Genomic DNA, 19679 nt, shown 5'->3' on the forward strand with positions numbered 1-19679 from the left:
GCAAATCATTTCCACAAAGACAGGCACAAGGAAAACCTTTAATGTGAAACTTACTCCAGGATAATACATTTTCTCACCAGATGTCTTGACTTCTCATAGCCTTTTTGGGCTCCACTCTCCTTCACGACTGCTACCCTCAGCCTTCAAAGCCAGTGCTTTGCAGCAAGTGAAATGCCTACGCTGCCGAACCCCGCTGCAGCAGCACACTGCGTGACGATGCTCAGCAAAACTGCGTGACAGTAGCCGTGAGCAGTGGTTTGACCAGAGCACAGCAGGAAAGGCAAGTACGGGTCACTTCCCTATGCTCTTCTACCCTTCATGATGTGGCTGATAACTCCTGACAGGGGCAGGCACAGAGGGTGACCGACCACTGTGCAGCCACCTGAGCCAGCACGGTACAGCGAGTAGATTCTGGGCATCCACATCAGCCGGCATTTCAGCCAGGTACAGGCTCCACTTGGCTCTGTGGCACTCAGAGCAAGCAGACCTGTTCAGAGGGCATTTAGGGGCCATAGACAGCAGTTTTAACTGTATTACATTATAGTAAGAGTAATATCTATGCTAAAAGGCAGGCAGTTCTAAGTTCAGCATTAAGAATTCTCCTTACTAAGTAAATGCTGCCTTTTGTTTTAAAAGAAGAAATTAGGATATATTAAAACAACCACCAAGAATATATCTGTCTTGCTCACCCACAAGCAGAATTTTCTCCTGTTCCATATATGTAAATGGTAAAATTATCCCAAATTTCCTTAAGAGTCCTAAAGTGCTACAGGTATTTACACACCAACAAAGACTCTTCTACATTAACAAGCAATTTCAACAACGTAGGGAACTGCATAGAGGTGGCTGGCAGAGAACAAAGAACAAAGATGTAGAATAACTACTAATGCATGGGAATTTTACCACATACAGAAAAAATTACAAATGTTTTTAGCAAGTGCTGAAGTGAAAGATTTTCCAATAAGTATGCCATTTAACAGCAAATTATTTTCTTCTCAAAAATGGGAATAAATGCAACAGCTTCGAGTTAACTGTTTTAACACTGAATGCACAGCTAACTTGCAAATATTCACATTTGCTAACACCTAAATTAGACATTATAACTGTCAATGCAATTCAGTCTTTTCATTTGGATATACAGGAAGACTCAAAAATGGTAAACTTACGGTTTTATATTTTAAAGTGAATTTGTTCTAGAACTCCTAGCCCAGCTAAGGAACAATTCAGATGTAGTTTTAAAAGCTGATGGATTTGTTTACTTTCCTGTACAGACAATCATCAATTAGACTAATTTTCCCATAAAAAGGACAAGACACTCCCTTATAGGCAGGACATTAAGACAAGGCTGAGGTCTACCAAATGGGTATCCTTATGAGACATTTTAAGTAATGTTTCCTTTAAGATTACTTCAGCAAAGCAATGCTTTTGAAAAAGGATTCTCCTTGCTCTTCAGATTTTGTATTTGGACTCCCAACCTTGTTACCAAGCCCAGAGAAGCACCTTCTTTTAGCAGAAAACTCCATGTCCTCAGGCACAGGACAGGTCTGGCTGCATTGAGTACGCGGCAAGGTACAGGTTTACACAGGCAAGGTACAGATTTGGACCAGCAGCGTCCCACTGTGGAAAGCAGCACCCTTTCTGGTCAGCCCTAGACAGCCGTTTCACAGCCCCAACGAAAACAACTCCTACAGACTTCAGCAGGTATTTTTCTCCAGTAACAAGATCAGATGCCACCAGGCCATGCTCTCACAGGCTAACAGCTGTTTCACACCACAAATAAAGCGTGAAGTCTTTGTAAGATTTCATAATTGGCATTTCTGAGCCCAGCCCTACAGCTGCTCATCCTGCCCTCGCACCACCGCAGGATGAGAACCGGGGCACGGAGCAACGAACCAACATCCGCATCGCAACGGTCCCGCCAGAGCAGGCTCCTTCTAAACACCTACTCAACACGTCAGCTTGCCATAAACATGCCATTATCAATGCTGGTTTATTTCAAGACAGCAGACATGGGGCACAGGCATCTTTCATGGCGATTGTGGCTACCCACAGTGTTTTGGTGCCACCTAAGGAGCACGTTGCCACCAAGCCCCCTCTGGGCAGAGAAGCACAGTGACTGAACCACCCCACAGCCCCACCGCCCCTCCGCAGCTGGTCCTTACCTGCCATGACCTCCTCGCAGGCCACCCTCGGAGGTACCTCCCGGTGGGTGGTGGTGGTGAGCGCCCAAGCTCACACCCGAGCTCACCACCATGCTCCCGGCTCTCCCGGAGCTGTCGAGCCCCGCTCCCACCACCGGCCAGCAGGAAGGCCTGGTGAGGCCAGGCTGGCAGGACACCACTGCCGGCACATCCGGCCTGCTCTAAACAAAATAACTATAATAACAAAAGAACGGGGAAAAAAAAGTCTCCAGTAAAGGCAGTATTTTTGACTAGAAGTCAGCGGGTTTGTGGAGATTCAGTTATTAATAAAACCCAGCAAGAGAACCTAATGCCTCCCCAGCTTCCCTCACAGGTGCCCTGAGAAAATCCACCTCAGGCCACCTGCTGGGGGCAGGGCTGTAATTAGGGGTGGGGCTGTAATTAGAGGCAGGGCTGTAATTAGGGGCAGGGCCAGGTGGGCCCCTCCCCCAGGGGTGCCCGTGCGCCATTGCTCCCCGTCTCCCCGGGAGGCGCCCAGAGGCGGTCGTCAGCCAAAACATACACAGCTGCTGCCTCATACCTACTGAGCATCTTATTTCTGTGGTAGGGGGTTTCTCTTTGAGTTACTGAGGTTATCATACACTGTTACAAAACACCTTACCTTACTTTATTCACGCCTTAAATAGGCAAAGATCAACCTGTGCTAAAAATTTTATCAATGTTCTTTTCTTTCTAATTGCAGTTCTCATACAACTGGGAAGTACACTTGAGAAAGGAAAGGAGTAAATGCTCCCACCTACGGCGCTATCTGGAGTCAGGCTGTAGGTGCAGCCCGTAAATCACCCATAAACCATGGGCACTGGTTCTGAGGAGCTGGCAGGAAGGTGCAGCATTATGTTTATTGAAAGTATTGATTCACACATTATTAGGAATACAGGAGCACTTTAGGAAAGGGTATCAGAAATATGCATATATTAAGTAGCATCCGGTGTAAACCAACCATCTGGTCCACTTTTGTACATGCTAAATGTATTTTTCCTCTCGCTCTGTCCACATGGCGTAGGTATGGTTAGTAGCCCTCGTTTTGCTGGCAGAGTATTCTACACAGATTGACCTGTCCCAGCACTGGATTCTGAGAACAGAGATCATAACGTTTAAAAGAAGAAAAAAGAAGGAGAAAGGAGAAAAAAAAAAAGGCATGTGAATCTACTATCCTAAACTCTGAGTATGGCAAGCTAAGCTAGAAGCTGGTTTTATCCTTATGGCCAAAAGCAGAACACAATGGAAGCCTCCCCCAAGAAGAGAGAATTTACAGCTTTTATTAGGTCTTACAGGTAACCGTAGTATGCTTTATCAGTAGTCATTGTATGGACCAAAAGATATATACAATTAATGTGAACATACTATATTACTAAACTAGTATTACCACAAAAATGGAAAAGACTTTACCAGACCAGAAGACCGCTCATATCTGGCTAATCTCAAGAGGTTCTTTTAATTGTTTACAAATATTCTCGTTATCATATATCCTGTAGTTCTAGAGCTGAGGCACTACAGCACAGGCATCAAAAATCTCACCAAAATTCCCAGTTTTATATATGCTATGTCTAAAATTTAAAAAAAAAAAAATAATCATTTCCAGACAACTTCAGTCTCAAATTCCTTAAGTCTCTTAAATTTGTCTTAAATCTCTGGCTATCAAAAACCTCTAACACACTTGTTCCTGAGGATAATTAGTCCCCAGATTATTTTTTTTTAAGTATACCTGAAATATATTGGTAATTTAACAAACACTTTTCATGATTACATGATTGGTAAGTAAACAAGTCTTTGGTAAATAATAACTACTCTGTTCTTTACTCAGTTAAAAATCTTACTTCGTTTTTATATTTAGATTAACTGTTTTTTTTTTAATAATTGTTTCTATACTGAATAAGGCTCATATGGCACAATGCTGAGTGGGATGAATGGGTGTATGTAGCAAAACCTGAATGATGTTTTCAGGTTACAGATCCAGTTAACACTAGGTTCCTGCTCTGGCTCGTTTTCTTTTTGTGCCCTTCAGCCAGGCCCAGGAAGCTGAAGCTGAGTGAGAGCTTGCTACTGAATTAGATTTCCAACATTTAAAGGTGTCAGCAATCTAGAAAATACTGTCCATTGTACGGATACATTCTACAGTAGGTACTGGATTGTATGCTAAAAACTACAACAAACCAATTAGTTTAAGGTTGAAATAATACATTATAGCTGCAGTATTTCCTAAAAATGTCTGCTTTACAACTTGTGCAGTAAAACGGAAAAACTATGCACTATACATGCTTGTACGAGTTGGAGATGACTGCTTGCTCCCAAAGGAAACCTAAAGGCACAGGACATAGGTAATGTGAATGAAAATGAAAACATTGGCTTCCATTTTATTACAAGAATCTAATTAGAACCTGAATGTCTAAACTGTTATTTTTACTGTTTGTGTACTAGATGCCTTCACTTTGGCTAAAACATACTATACCATGTCCTTCAAGGAAAACAGCAGCATTAAATAGATCTTGTAATTTCAGAGATGTCTGCTTTAGGTTTGCCTTACAGAGGTTTGGGAATTATTAACGTGTCCAAGAAATGATCAGTTATTTTTGATGACAGTTACAGTTTTACTGTTCTACTACAGTTTTTTAATCATCTGCCTTGTTAAAGGATCAATTACATTTGAGACAATAAATAGTATACTTTACAACAAATAATATTCAAGTCAAAGTATTGTACTTACAAAATAATGTAACACTGTAATTGGACCTTCAAGATCAATTCCATTTTACATATTCTGCAGCAAAAATAACATTTCTAGTAGGAAGGAATTACTTATAAATCTAGCAAGAGCTACACATTCACATGTGTGTGTAAACAACTTAACAAGTTTTATTATGTTTCCAGAAAAGCTATGCTTTTACAGTACGTTTTCAGCTAAATTTTATCATAATATGGTGGTAAATATATGACAGTGCTTATATATAGCTCCATCACAAATTTTAATTTGAAAAAAATGGAGTGCCATTATTTACAATGAACAGCAACTTTCCTTTTGCTTCACAAGTGACTGTATCTGTGTGTGAACAAAATGTTAGGGCGAGGCATTCCAGATGAACTGCAGCTAAGGTTGGGTGAGGATGATTTCATGATGAACAGTGAAGGTCCTGGCAATAAATACCTAGAAAGGATATGAAAAATATAGCAGAGTTTATAGGCAAAGTGACATTCAATAGCAAAAGAATTAGTTGTTCGTGTGCCATACCTTAAAATCATCTTATGCAAGAAATTATGTACAATAAATACTATTTATAAACCATACAGGCATTATGCACTAGCTAACTCAGGAAACAAATCTAAACTCAGAGAAACTCTTAGCAAAATTTCAAGATAATGTATGAGAATCAAACATCTCCCCAGTCCTTTATGTTTAAAGCAAGCGGATGAATAAAACAATGGCACCCTGTGTAACACTACTACCAAAATTTAATACTTAACTTATTGTTCTCCATTATTATGATACTATTTATTCAATTTAAACTGGGTAAAACCTGCAATTGATGTTAACCAGCTTATAAAAAGTTAAGTTGTAAAAAAAGTTGATTAGGGAAAAACCAGAGATTTTCAGCTTTGGTTTCCAGCTCCAATCCTCTAAAAATAGACAAACTACCATCTAAAATAGACAAACATATCATTTGCTCTAGTAAAGCAAGAAACAATGATGCTACAACCAAGTAAATCACATCAGTGACTATTTACCTTTTAAATTCAGGCACCTATATAGCCTGCATTTTATGTAAGCTACAAACAATAATTTATCATATGCCTAATATTCATTCTTAAATCTTTTCATGTTATCATTTGCTAATAGTTCATTGCAGAAGTCATTAGATGAGCACAGTAAGTGTACAAAAATAACATCCACACTAAATTGGAATTTCATAATGAATTATGCCAATGTTAGGATGGATTAACACAACACATTGTATAAATTATTGCTTAAAAATTGTTGCATCATTCTAGTGAATCATAGTGATGAATGATGAATAAGTTAAAAGACTGATCCTAGTAATCACATGGATAGAAACAGCATCACATTGTCAATGGGAGACAATCTATATAGTGTATACATGGGGTTTATTTAAGCTTTAAGAAAAGCTGTTATAAAAAATATTATCACCAATACATTTTTAAACAATTTATTAAAAAATGAAGTCTGATTTGGAATGGGTTGGTAGTGAGCTTGAGAGTTCACTACATCATCAGACCGAGTCCTACCTTTGCTTGATGATACAGTAAAAAACTCTAATGCTTCCCAAAGAATATGCCATGTAATAGATAAGATTATTTAGCAAGCTATAAGGATCTAGCAGTAGATGGTTGGGGTTTTTTTTAACTTTGTAACACAGGTAAATTTATCAAAATATGAAAAGTCTGACTTTTTACACAGTTTGATTTTAGCTATTATTTTAAAGAGATTTTGGTATAGTTGTTGAGCTCTCCTGTTGTTTTATTTACACTTTTAATTCTGTGAGGAAAAAAATGACTGCAATATACATTTATATTAATATTCCTATTCATTTTCTTCATGATATATCATGAATTTACAGTTAGGAGATGGGATTGAGAACAAATTTTAAAAGTCAAAAAAGAATTCTGTGGGAGTTTTCATTATCTTTTTCTCTCTCCCTGTACAAATAAATTTTCCCAGCTAAAGAGGTATCTATTTGTGTTCTTTGAAACCTCTAGTTTCACAAACATTTGTTTCATAAACACGCACACACAAAAATTTATTTGTGCTCAGAAAAATACAAAGTTCTTCAGTCTTGAAAAAATTGACGTCTACATTTATTAAATTATACTCAGATCTCTTCTTGCACTTCACACAATTTTACCAAGAGTCAAAAAAGCTATTATTAGTAGTGCAGATACTTATATCATTTAAAAACAGAAACCTAGAGGAAAAGCAAATCATAGTGTGGCTCTCCCATTTCTAGAAAAATAGTTCATTACCATACAATTGTGGGGCAAAATGGGCAAGAATATTTATTTCCATATGTATCTTTCACTTCAGAAATTCAGAATATCATGGTTAACTAGCTATTGCTATATACACGGTACAGATATAATATTTGTGGATATTAATATAAAAATGGTAACTTTAATCAATCAATCAGAGTTGTCATGACACTCTATCGCTGAAGACACACTGATATTTAGGATATAGAGAGCTTAGATTCCTCTAGCCTGTGAAATTTATGAATAAACTTCACTTCATCATCCAAAGAAACACAGAAACTGGAGATGAAAAAGTCCGATTGGACTATCCCTTTCACTGGTTTCCAAATGCAAGCCTGTTAGCTGTAGTACATTAGAGCAATATGATCTGTTTCAATAGTTTGTGGTTAGTCACGATGAAAAATTTTCTGCAGTATTAACAGTAAAAGCAATAAAAACTTCAAGCTTGAAGATTTTCTAGTCTTAGCTAATCCAAATGACTTTACCATACTCCTGCTATAGGTCAGTAGATGTTAATATTGAATATAATTTGTTTTGTGGCTAACATACTTCTACTTTTGCTGTGAGCAAACAATTCAGTTTCTGGTTGGTTGAAAATTATGTTAGAGTGCCTTAAGATCCATATGACAATAACAAATGGGTTCGGTGTATCACATAAATAGTCTGAGATATAGCAAGTAAGCAATTAAGTCATAAAATAAGTTTAACAGATAATATATCAAAGGTTTGCTTTTCACATAATATTGAACTCATAAAGCCCTTCTATGAAATAATGTCTCTAAAATGTTTTATATAAACAAATATTTGTAAGTTTATATAGATAATAATTCAAGTTGCTATTATGGATAGAATTTGGAACTTAAGTAATTTGAAACATACATGTAATTCTCCACCTACGACTGTTAAATTGCAGATCGTTGACTCCCACAGTCGGAGCATTTTCAGTAATCCTGACACTGACAATACTGTAATCCCTATTGTATCCAGTTGGAGAACTAAACCAGCCACTGGAGAATCAGGTAAGTGCCAAATAATTTTTTTACTATATGATGCTGTTTTGCAAGGTTTGAAAATATATTAATGCTCTGTAAGAGGAAATAATAAAGCTTTCAATCTGTAGGTTTTGGAAATCAACTTTGCAAAACTGTGCAATACAGTAAATCAGATGGCACTTACCTGACCCTTGGCTGGAGCTGTGCCCCTATAGCATCCCACTGCGAATGTGAAGCCAGAAGTATCATACATGTTAGGATACCTCTAAGAATGCAAATCTGGAATCAGTGACTTTGAGGGATCTGAGGAGGGGAAGAAAGGAAATTTTCAGTTCACTTTATGGAAAGCCTTTGCTGCAGCTACTTGGGCAATGGGCAACCAAGACTTTAGTAAGTGCAGTTTCACCCAAAATGTGTATATCAAGTCTTCTTTTAGTAGCACTTCATGAGTGGGCTAGAGAGATTAGAATGATAGAAACTCAGGATCAAAGGAAATGTTGGGGGGTTTACTGTTTTTTTTTTTAAATACATAGTGAACTAGGTTTAAAGAGATGGGTAGTGGTGGCAACAGACTGAAACCTGTTCCAATATTATCCTTTATATTTATAATTTAGGAAGAAAATATTTAAATGTATACCTTGTATCATCCCAGTGGGAGCTAATCCCAGTTGGGGATCCTCTTGAATCTGATGAATATTTGTAAACCACCAGCAGGCAGTGTTTACAAAGCTGTACTACTCGTTGGCAACACTGGAGTTGCTCAGGAGTCACCGCCTCTGTGCTTTTACTGAATATGGTTTCCCAAGAGCTCCTGTTATGGAAAAGACACGACTTCATTTTTCTGTCACAAACTGCAATCTGAGAGCTTTACTGCTTTATATCAAGTTTAACAATAGAGGAACAAGAGAAAAAGCATGACCTTGCCTGTTTACAGGAAAGGTCTATACTATTTAACACAAATGCTGGCAGATGCTGAGTCCAAAACAGAAATTAAGAAGTTAATCTTCATATGTGAAATGTCCACAGCCTTTTTTCACTTGGTTTGTTCCCTAAAGCGTTTATAGGGCCATTACTTAGGTTTAGCATATAAAGATTTACTGGCACATAATTGTATATGTGTCTTACAACAGGAATAACAAAAACCACTTATTATTTTTAATAGGCTACCACCTGAATGTGAATGTGATGTGATATTAAAGGAATTTATAAAAGTAATACATTATTTCTAAATGTGTACACAGCATAATGATACTCTTCTAATTTGAGTACATGATACTAAGAAAAAAATATAAAATTAATTTACAGGATATTAGTATGTGCTCTGCTTCCTTATCTAAACAATCGTAGGAGAAGTGTTTCTCAGTTTAGTCATTCAAATACCACTTCTTATTTCATCTGGTCACAAGGGGTTGGTCTTCTACAATTAAGTGCAACTTGCAAAATGCATCTATAGAAGCGTTCCTTTTTGAAATGCAGACCATCATGCTTTTATTTTCTTAAAAAGCCATTTCTATTTCAAAAAAAAAATCCTCAAACCCTACCATACCAATATAAACCAGGTATTTTTACCACAGATGACAGTAGTTCTTTGCACTTCAACACTCCTGGTTCTGCAAAATTCTGACCAGACTACAGATCATTACATCTGTTTTAAAGGCAACATGTTCCCTATGAAGACTTCTTTTTTGGTCAAAACGTTATCCAGTAGCACAGATTGTTTGTAAGCTTGAGGGTTTTTGTTTGTTTATGAAAGAAGCACTTCATAAAGTGAGGAAAATTTGCTGCATCTGGCTTCAGCATAGCATCCAGGATGATTTAGCCTTGTCCACTGAGATCAGTAATAGATTTCACAACCCTGGTGTAGAAGTTTGTCCTTAAAGCAACATCAAAGAAACATCAAGCTTGCTTCTGCCTAGTGAGATTTTTAAAATTATGCTGTATTAGGATGGAATTATGAACATTAATGACTAAAAGATAAGCTGTATGTATAGCTAACTGATTTTTCAGCCTGGCTCCTCAGTCTTGTTGATATGTTCCAGCTGAAACTGTTCAGTTGTACAGAATTTCCACTGCACACATAATTTTCAAGTCATGCAAGCATTTCTCCTTAATTGTTATCCATATAATGTATTTTTCAAGATATATTGTTTCTAAGACATCAAAACTGCTTCATTTCATAAACAGAATAATTCTACTAATTGAAGAGCTACTATTTTCTTTAACACATTTTTCTCAATATTGTTTCCTGTCCGGGAACCTTCCACATGTATTTTTACATGGAAATTAATCTATTGTGTTCATTCTTTCCTCATGAACTCATGTGATGGCTGGTAGAAAGCAGCAAGATGAAGTTCTAAGTATTACATTCATTCAATGGATTCACAGTGCTACACATAATTATATTCTAATTCAATCCATAAATCTCCAAAATCCTGTGGAAGAAACTCTCCTGATAAATTCCTTAAGTTCTGGGCTTTGAGGTCTGTCATCACTTTCCTACAGTCAGGGGGGATTTTATCAGTGAAGAATAATATGTGGCCTGCTATAACTATGGCTGATTATGAACACAGTGGTATACAGTTACCCTAATAACAAAGACTGAGATTTGGAAACATATATGTGACTTTTAATGAGCTTTCATATAAATGTGCTTCTGCAACTTCCCCCATGTGCTACACAGATTCAGTTCATACTCCATTATACTGCAGTCAACAGGGATCAGAGTACTGTTACCTAAAGAAGCTTAATTTCTTGTGCTGTAACTTTAGTGTCCCTACATTAGAAGGCAATCATGGAGTCCTCATCAGATCTAGAACAAAGTATTATGCTTGATTGTGCAATATTGTGAATTATGTGTTATTCTTTTTATAACCATCTGAAGTCAACTGATTCTACCAGTTTTCTCTTACTAATTTTAGTTCTTATACAGTAAAACAAATGCAGCTTTACATCACAGTTATTTCACTGAGGTTTTCTTTGTTCATTCTTTTTGCTAAAATAGCATACGCCTAGCAGAGATCTAACCAGCAAGAGAAAACCTTAAGGCTATTAGGTCTGCTCCTCTCCCAAGACATGTATCTTACAAATAGTCAAAGTTCTATACTCCGTAATATATTTTTATATACTCATGTTGTTTCTGAACTAGCACAGGAATACACCTTCCCGACATATTTCCCCAAATTCTACATATGCCCTCTGTTTATTCCAATCTGTTCTTTAAAATGGCACAATGAACTCTAAGGAAGAGTGATGAGAAGTTGGCCTCCCCTACAGAGGTGCTGTCATGAGGTCTGTGTGGCGGATTACATGGCAAGGACGCTTGTAACTGAACAACATACTGGGAACGTACAAAGAGCCTTTCAGTTTTCTTCTGTGTATTCTGTATTAAGTATATTACATGCAGAGTCATCTCTACACATAGCAGATATTCGTATATTACTTTTACAGTATTTTTAGACTCTTTTACATAGTAACTCCTCTTACAAGGAATTGAATCTTTGTCAAAGAAATTAGCTGCACTTTGGAGTCAGCTGAATCTTGTTCTGCATGAATGAAATTATTGGTAGATGAGAAATCCTACTCTTCATTGAACCCTTCTGCTGGCCTAAAGACTCTTCTCCCCAGCCAAGTGAGCAGCAGAGTTGTTCAAAGGTTTTGAACAAAACCCATTCTTTGTAGAGAACAAAAATCTAAACTGAAAATTTTCATGCATATTAGATGATTTGCACACTAAAAGTAAAATTCAAAATAAAACCAGCACTATTAAAAGGGAAGGTAATTATAATATTTTATGACAACAAAAACTGAGCTTGGACTCAAGACTTCACACACCTCTGCTGGCATGAAGGGAGCCTGCAGTTGCTGAGGATTACACAAAATAAATGTTTCAGATCGGAAACACAGAAGTCTTTTTCTCACCCTACTTTAACTTCTGGAGTATGCTGCATTCCTAATGCTTACCTTTAGCAAATCTTAAGGCTGACATGTTCCCATGGCCCATCTCAGTGAAAAAAATGTGAAGACTCCTAATGGCTTGCACAACAACAACAAGCCTTCAGCAATGAGAAGATAATGGTAAAAAAGACCAAAAAACTGATGACCTTTTGGATACTCTCAGATCCCCCTTCTTCTTGCTATCCATTTTGTTGGGAAATGATAAGAAGTGCATTATGACAAATGTGAAGAACATAATGATCTGATTCCTTTGTACATACAGTATCTATCAGCATACTATTGTGTTTGTTGTAGTTCATTTTCAATAAATCTCTTAGAAGACCTTATGTAAGCTAATCAAAACCCCTCCCATTCTTTATACATCGTATATGTCTTTCTGTCTGCAATATATTTCATATTTAAACATTTGTATTCTTATTTTATGAAGAAATTTGGCAGGTGGGAGGGATTATTTTATATCTATGATCTGATCCTCCAAACCTATCCTTACATGAATGTATTTGATTTCAGAAATGTAGATTTTGAAGTGTAGGATATTGAGCTTTCAATATATGGCCTGACCTTCTTTTACCCCATAGAAAACTTGTATTTGCTACCCAAACCAAAAACATCCATTTACCTCATTGTGGACATTTCCTATTCTGCATAAATACCAGTCTAGGAAAGAGGGAATGTAATAAAGCACAGAAATTCAAATGCATTATTTGTAAATCACAGAACTGACACTGCATTTGGAGTGAGATGTCAGCTGCACTTGTGACTTGAGTTCTTCCCTTGTAAGTCTTGAGCTCAAATGGATATAACAATGCTTTCTGTTGATGGTAAGTCCACATGCGACACTTACAGTGGTCTGGCCTCAAAATTGTGCACCATCCAATGAAAGAGTTGGCCTAAAGCTCAGATATTTTGAAAACTAGATTTTTTCCTTAGATTATTATATTTGTAAATATATTACTAAATGTCTGCTTCCATTAATGAAACGGTTGGCCTAGATTATTAGATTTCTAATTATAATACATCTTTAGATAGTTTAAAAAAAAAAATCAATGTATTACAGTATTCTCTTGAATGAAAATGAGCAACAAAGTACGCTAGCATTGATTGTAATTGTGAAGTTATGAAGAAGACTAAGATAAGAAAAACAGGCTTACCCTGAATTACAGAAACAGTTCCATAGACCTTGACCATGGCTCCAGAGCAAGCGATTAAATACACGGTTAAAGAGACGGTATAGATGTAAATTTTCAATGTCTGGAGCCTTCCAGACACGCTGTAGAACTGCACGAACACTTGTCTTGACTATATCCAAAACCTAGGAAAGAGTATTGCAAGGAAATCAAAGCAAAGGCATATTGCAAAACCTAAAACCAACTGTTCGCTGATTCACTGAATACACACACACAAACTCACACACAGAAGACTGCACAGCTATAAATTCCCACAGATGTCTATGTTTCATTTCTGTGCATTCATCAGCAAACTTTACGGTATGCTTTTTCTGTCAATAACATTTTGCAAAGCCAAATCAAAATATTTTATTTTTAATACAGAAAAGTTAATTTCTTTTTTTTTTAGTCTGTTCAATAATAGCTGTTTAAATGACAAAAAGAGTTTAGAAAGAAACAAAATAGACACAATTACAGACTAGAAGCAACATAATTAACAACCCAGATATTACATATTTGAAGATTATCTTTTCTTTTCCCACTCCCTTTTAAAATACCATCTATTTTATAAAGATCTAAAATGTCCTGAAAAGCTACACACTACCTTTGGTTTAATGTCTGCCTAAGCTCAGTGTTACCCTAGATCAAACCATTTAAGCTTACCTTTCATGCAGGAAACAGTGTAGTGAAATCAATAAGTAAGAAAATAATCACCAAGATATTTAAAATAGTGACGTTTCTATAAATGCAGTGGATTTGTTTTATACAGACTATATTTAAATGCAAGTGTGTAAACATGTGGGTGAAGAAAATGCTAAGGTGCATTCAGTATAGCACTGAGAGTTTTACCCAGTAAGTCTCAGCTACTCAGCACACACATGTGCTTAGAGGCAGTCACGCATCCAACTCATTAGAGTCCTCTTGGACACACCTTTGTGCATCCCACTCAACTGGGACACAGAAGGTGGGATTCATCTTGCCTGCTTGTGAACATCTGGACGTTCTCCATAATCACGCATAATCACTGGAGAGAAACAGGCTCCAGTGTCTTGGCTTCTGGCTATTTAGATACTCTCAGTAAGACTGGGAATAGTTTCATAACCAAAGTAGTATTTGGGCCCCACCCTGGCACTGTGAACAGTGTAAAATCTCTCCTAGAAAAAGCCTATGGTGCTGTAACCTATTAACAAAAGTCAGTTAAATCAACATGATTTCCTGTAAAGGAGACACCCTTACTGTCTCTTTCACAAAACAGCATCATCCAAAAAACCAGTCAGACTCAAGTGGCTGGTATAAGATGTTGCAAATTTTAAGATATAAAAGGTACAATACTTGCTCAGGAAGCTTTCAGATGTGCGTGACAAATTGATTCACATGGTATAACATCTGACTATCAAAAGGTGAAAGGGATTTAGTAAAACAGTAAAGTATGGAAGCATGGCGTAGAACTTTGATTTTTTGGCCCTGCATAACAAACCGTTGCTTGTAAATAGTCTTATTAAACATGATGAAGGAAATGAAGCATAAATAAACAAAATGCTTGCAATACCACAATGGAGCTGTGTAGTAAAGAGAAATGCTTAATGGGCAGAAAATCTATAGATGCCTAATAATGACAGCCTCGATGAAATATGTCATTTGCATGTTATTTAAGCTCTTTTTGGAAGACCTAGGATTAGTCTGAACGCATACATCTTGCACTAATTCCATGCACGTATGCACCCAATATGAATGCAATGCTGTCCTCTCTGTTGGGAATCATTACAATTGCAGGTGTCTAACATGCTAGAACCACACCTGTGGTCTCTTCCTCCCAAAAAGTGAGATAAAAAGAGTAGTAAATTATAACCTAAGGATGGTGATCTTGTTTAGTGACTGCAGGAGCTAAACCCAAGATTTGGACTGCCCCACACTTGTGGAATGGGTCCAGATTTCCAGACATTCCCTTAGCAGCCTCAGCCTACTGTCTTAATGCTTCTCAAGCAGCCTTTTCCTTCTGCCTCACCTGATAAAGGCTTTCCCACACAAATGGTCCATAGCTGCGATTGCATACACTCATTTGAACCAATTAAGTCCCTAAATTACGTAAAGGAGCGACCATACATTTCTTTGCGATGTGACTAAAAGTAATTTATAATGTAATGTATAAAACAGAACAATTCCACACCATATAGATTCTCTCACGAAGACATGAACTAAGAACTATGATGCCAATGTAGAGCTTTTTCTTTTACTTCAGCGCCTGGAGTTGAAGAAAACTAAGGACTGAACCTTGCATCTTAGAGCAAGCTGCAGGCTGCCAGGTACTCTAGAAAAAAAATTTATTGCTGTTTTTTACTGTGTTGATACTGCCAATATGCCAGAGGGAAAACATCCCAGTTAATTGTTCTTAATTTGCAAACGTGGCCTCAATCATCCATTTAAGAAAAGAGACAAGGCATTGCACAAGAGTTGGAACTCCATGAAACCTACATCCCCATTTTTCTACGTTAATTTCCCTAGTTTGCCTTCATCTTTCTGTTTACTTTAATTTACATCATTTACTTTAACATAACCAATTATCTAGGTGTAACAGAACAAGATGTTATGAAAGACGGTATTCAAAACAAGATGTACAGACCCTCTGGTAATCATCAAAACACTTTTAAAGAAATTACGTAAAGTGATGTAACACAAAGCACTCGCAACTCTTCCCATAGAAAAGTCTCTTTTTCCTAACAGTCTTGGGGGACTAAATTTCATTTTAACATGTATCGATTTCATCAGTTTACTCTCAACTTGCTTCTAAATGACTCCCGTACCTCGGCTGTAATGCCAGAATATTAGACACTAAGAATATGAGCAGGAGTTTAATTTTTCTACATCGTGTTGGATAATTCTTAAGAAAATATACCTGTCAGAGATGAACACTGTAAAATCTAGTACATTGCCCAGGTATTTTCTTCTTATGTTTTAGAACTTCCCAGTAAGTATAGTGAAGGGGACTGAGTTTCTGGTTTGTGTTTCAGAGTTGCAGAAGGTACCTTTGAGACAGATTCCTTACTTGCACAAATATTCTCCACCTTGAGCTCGCTTCTCCTTTACCCACCTCATTGGAATATAAAACATACTCCTTTCAAATCAACAAACGCTTACACATTTGGCAGTCCTCAACTGCAATGTCATTGTCAAAGTTAATCCGTTTCTATAAACTACCCTTCTAAGAATAACTATCTGATTGCTTGAAGGGATTGAGGTTAAAAGCAGGGTTTTTTTTAAAAAAAAAAAAAGAAAAAGGCAAATCATTTCCAGTGCAAGCAAAGATGAAGGGCCCACTAGTGCTTCAGGAATTATAAGTCTCCTAAGTTGTAAAAGATGTCCTCACAAGAAGAGCAAAAAAATCCACATTTCTGTTTGTGCAGTTTTTGCTAGTAACGACCTGGCATATCAACCTGTATCATCCTGACTTTGTACACGTGCCCTTGGTTTTACATGGCTGTCAGTCAAATAAAGGACAGAACCACCCTTATTGTAGGCTTTCTGAAATAATGCTTACAGGAGAAAATTCTGACTACATAGAAAAGAAAATTAAAAAAAAAAAAACAACAACAAAAAAAAGAGACAGACACAGGTTTATTAAGCCAGATGTCCCAAAGAAGCTTAGGAAGGGCAATTAAAGAATGTATAGTAAGCAGCCTCAGTCCCTCAAAGAGCAGATTTATCACTCTCTGTGTGGCAATTCCTTCACATAGTTTTGGGGGGTGACATATGGCGAAGGGTTGAAAGAGACACCTTAACCAGTCTTGTGTGAAAGCCCTGTGTCTCAGTTGCAATGATGGGCCCAATCTGGTGACTTCTTTACACACTTGTGGCATCATAGATTAAAGGAAGCATTTCTAGCAACACATCCTCCACCAGTTTCAACTGTCCCAAAGATTCCTGCAGAGAAAATGAGATCTCCACTGGAGCAGCAGGGTGAATTTTGGGCCCTGTTATCTATGTATATAGGCATCTATCTGTAGCTCTCTCCCTCCCTCCTCGCAGCTCTTCCTCCATATCACCATTTTCTGCAAGCACCCAGTAAGACTCTGGTTTCGGGCAAAAGGCTACAACTGCCATATCGCACAACAGAAAAGACCTATGCGCATCTATATTGGGATTGCAGCACTCTTTCAAATTCCTGTAATTAAAAAGAAATAAGAGATCATTTTAAACAAAGGACTATTCAGCAGAACAGCTGCAGATACCAAACAAAAAATTACACAATTTCAGCCAATGAAGGTGGTTGCTCTACTGATTCCTGTCAATGGCACAAGAAATAATTGCATTAAATAGATTTGTCCTGCCATTTGACATGGTTTAAGAAGAATTTTGATTAAGTTATAGGCTTCTACATTTCCAAGTTCTTCAAGTTTGTCATGTCTAATTTCATTTTGGAAAGCTGTGTGGACACACATTTAATATCTGAACTTAACTTGAATATTCAAATATTTTTCTATCATATGACATCACATTAAATAGACGTGTTTTCTCTGTCCAGTATGAAAATACAAGAATTTAATGCAATATTCAATAAAATACAATTCGAAAGATGGAGGATCTTACTACTGATTTTATAAAAAGTAATTTGAGATGAGGATCTGAAATTGTTCTTCCGTCCTTCTATAACAATCTACCAACCTTTTCCAATTATAATATTTATCATGTATGCAGCATTTTGATTAAGTTACTTTCTTTTATGGTCCATAAAAATAGATTGTGAAACTGAGACACACAGAGATTAAATGCCTGGAACTGATATGCTAATCCACATAATGTGTCAGTGACTGAGGCAGAGAAAGATCCAAAATACTGCTTTATGGGCACCAAAGCATTAATAATAGATATAATTTCTGCTACATTAAGGAAGATAAATATTACACTGGGAAGATGATTTTGACTGACATGTGACATACAGATATGACTGACATACTACAGTATGTCAGTTTTTAAACAGATTGATGGTCTTTAGATGCTATGCACAACAGTAGCTCCTAGATAGCAGATGAATGAAGACAGAACGATAAACAAATATCATTAATCCTTTGCAAGACTAAACCAGTTAGCTGAATAATTGAACAATGTCAATAATCTTTGCTTGGCAGGTCTATTTTTTATTCAACATGATCTGTTGTAACACTGTGGGTCAAAGACTCAAATAACCAAGTGCAATATCACTACTTCTAATGGAGTTTCAATATGCCTGGTCAGAAACTGCCGACTGGTTTATCCCTTATCAATCAAATCTGCTGAATCAATACACTTATAAAAATGTTTGCTAAAAATAAGGTATGTAAGCACTAATTATTTATTTGTTTGCTTTTCTTTCATCAGATTATTTTTTTAATGGATTGTTCTTGAAATTATATTCCAGGATAATTATGCTTCTCTAAATATGGAGCAAGATCATTTCCTGCAATGGAATTAATTCATATATATTTTAGCATTAATAGCCAGTATTTTAGCATCTCAGGTCACTCCCAGCTACTGCTAAACAGCTAAACAGCTACTGCTAAACAGAAACAATGCTATGTGTCTACTTCAGATGATCTTCAGAAAATGAAATATACATCACTTACTTTTCGTTGCTTTACAGAATCCAGTTTTACCAACCAATAGGATGCCACTTTTGTTTTATGATACTTCCAATTATCCATAATCTGGAGTCATTACAAAACACAAGAGAAAAGAAATACACATAAAACCAACTGAAATCTGGCATTTCATTCATGGGCAGTCTTAATGCTACAAAGTGTGAGCATCTAAAAGACTTCTGTGAAAACTTTTCTCTAAAGGAAATAGAAAAATATTTGCAAATTTATGTGGAAGAACGTTTGCAAAGATGTGTGCAATCTTTCAGTTTAATTCTACTCTCTTTTCCACCTGATTCAGATCTTCATACACTACAAAGCAGGTAGAAACTTGTCTTGACTGAATCTGCTAGGATCCTTGAACACAGCAAGAAGTTCAATAATGCATAACTGATAATCTATTAAAATATTGAGTTTTTTGCTGCATAATGGACATTAGCCATACCTTGAAAACATCCTTTCTAGAAATGATCATATATGAACTGCAATACTCTCCTTTTATGATGTCTAAGTGCTACAAAAGTAGCTCAAGCTGTTAACATACATTTTTATTTTCATTTTGTTATTTTATCTTGGAGTTTTATTCCACACCTATGACAAGTTCTGCCTCACTGACAATTAATATATCATTACTTGTTTCCTTCCATGATGAAATATTATTTCTCATCAGAAACTAGTTAAGGCCAGACAAATTTATAATAGATTTCTGTGATAAGAAAGTGCATTTATAACCATGCTAGTGTTGTATGAGAAAGCACCACTAGATGGAGCGCATAC

The 19679-nt window shown here is 36.7% G+C and overlaps 1 protein-coding gene across 1 annotated transcript in view; it reads right to left on the minus strand.

Annotated features, from left to right (window-relative positions):
• Positions 1-4774: 4774 nt before the first annotated feature.
• The window catches only part of TTLL7 (tubulin tyrosine ligase-like family, member 7), a 56684-nt gene continuing 41779 nt past the window's right edge, over positions 4775-19679 (minus strand). Inside the window, exons 17-20 of the mRNA XM_009884703.1 lie at positions 18891-18971; positions 13279-13439; positions 8811-8984; positions 4775-5343 (exon numbers count right to left, since the gene is read on the minus strand). Coding sequence (XP_009883005.1) covers positions 5223-5343; positions 8811-8984; positions 13279-13439; positions 18891-18971 — 537 coding nt within the window. The 3' untranslated portion in view covers positions 4775-5222. The remainder of the gene's footprint in view (positions 5344-8810; positions 8985-13278; positions 13440-18890; positions 18972-19679) is intronic.

Source organism: Charadrius vociferus, unplaced genomic scaffold, assembly GCF_000708025.1.
Source record: "Charadrius vociferus isolate BGI_N301 unplaced genomic scaffold, ASM70802v2 scaffold163, whole genome shotgun sequence".
In the NCBI taxonomy this organism is placed as follows: Eukaryota; Metazoa; Chordata; class Aves; order Charadriiformes; family Charadriidae; genus Charadrius; species Charadrius vociferus.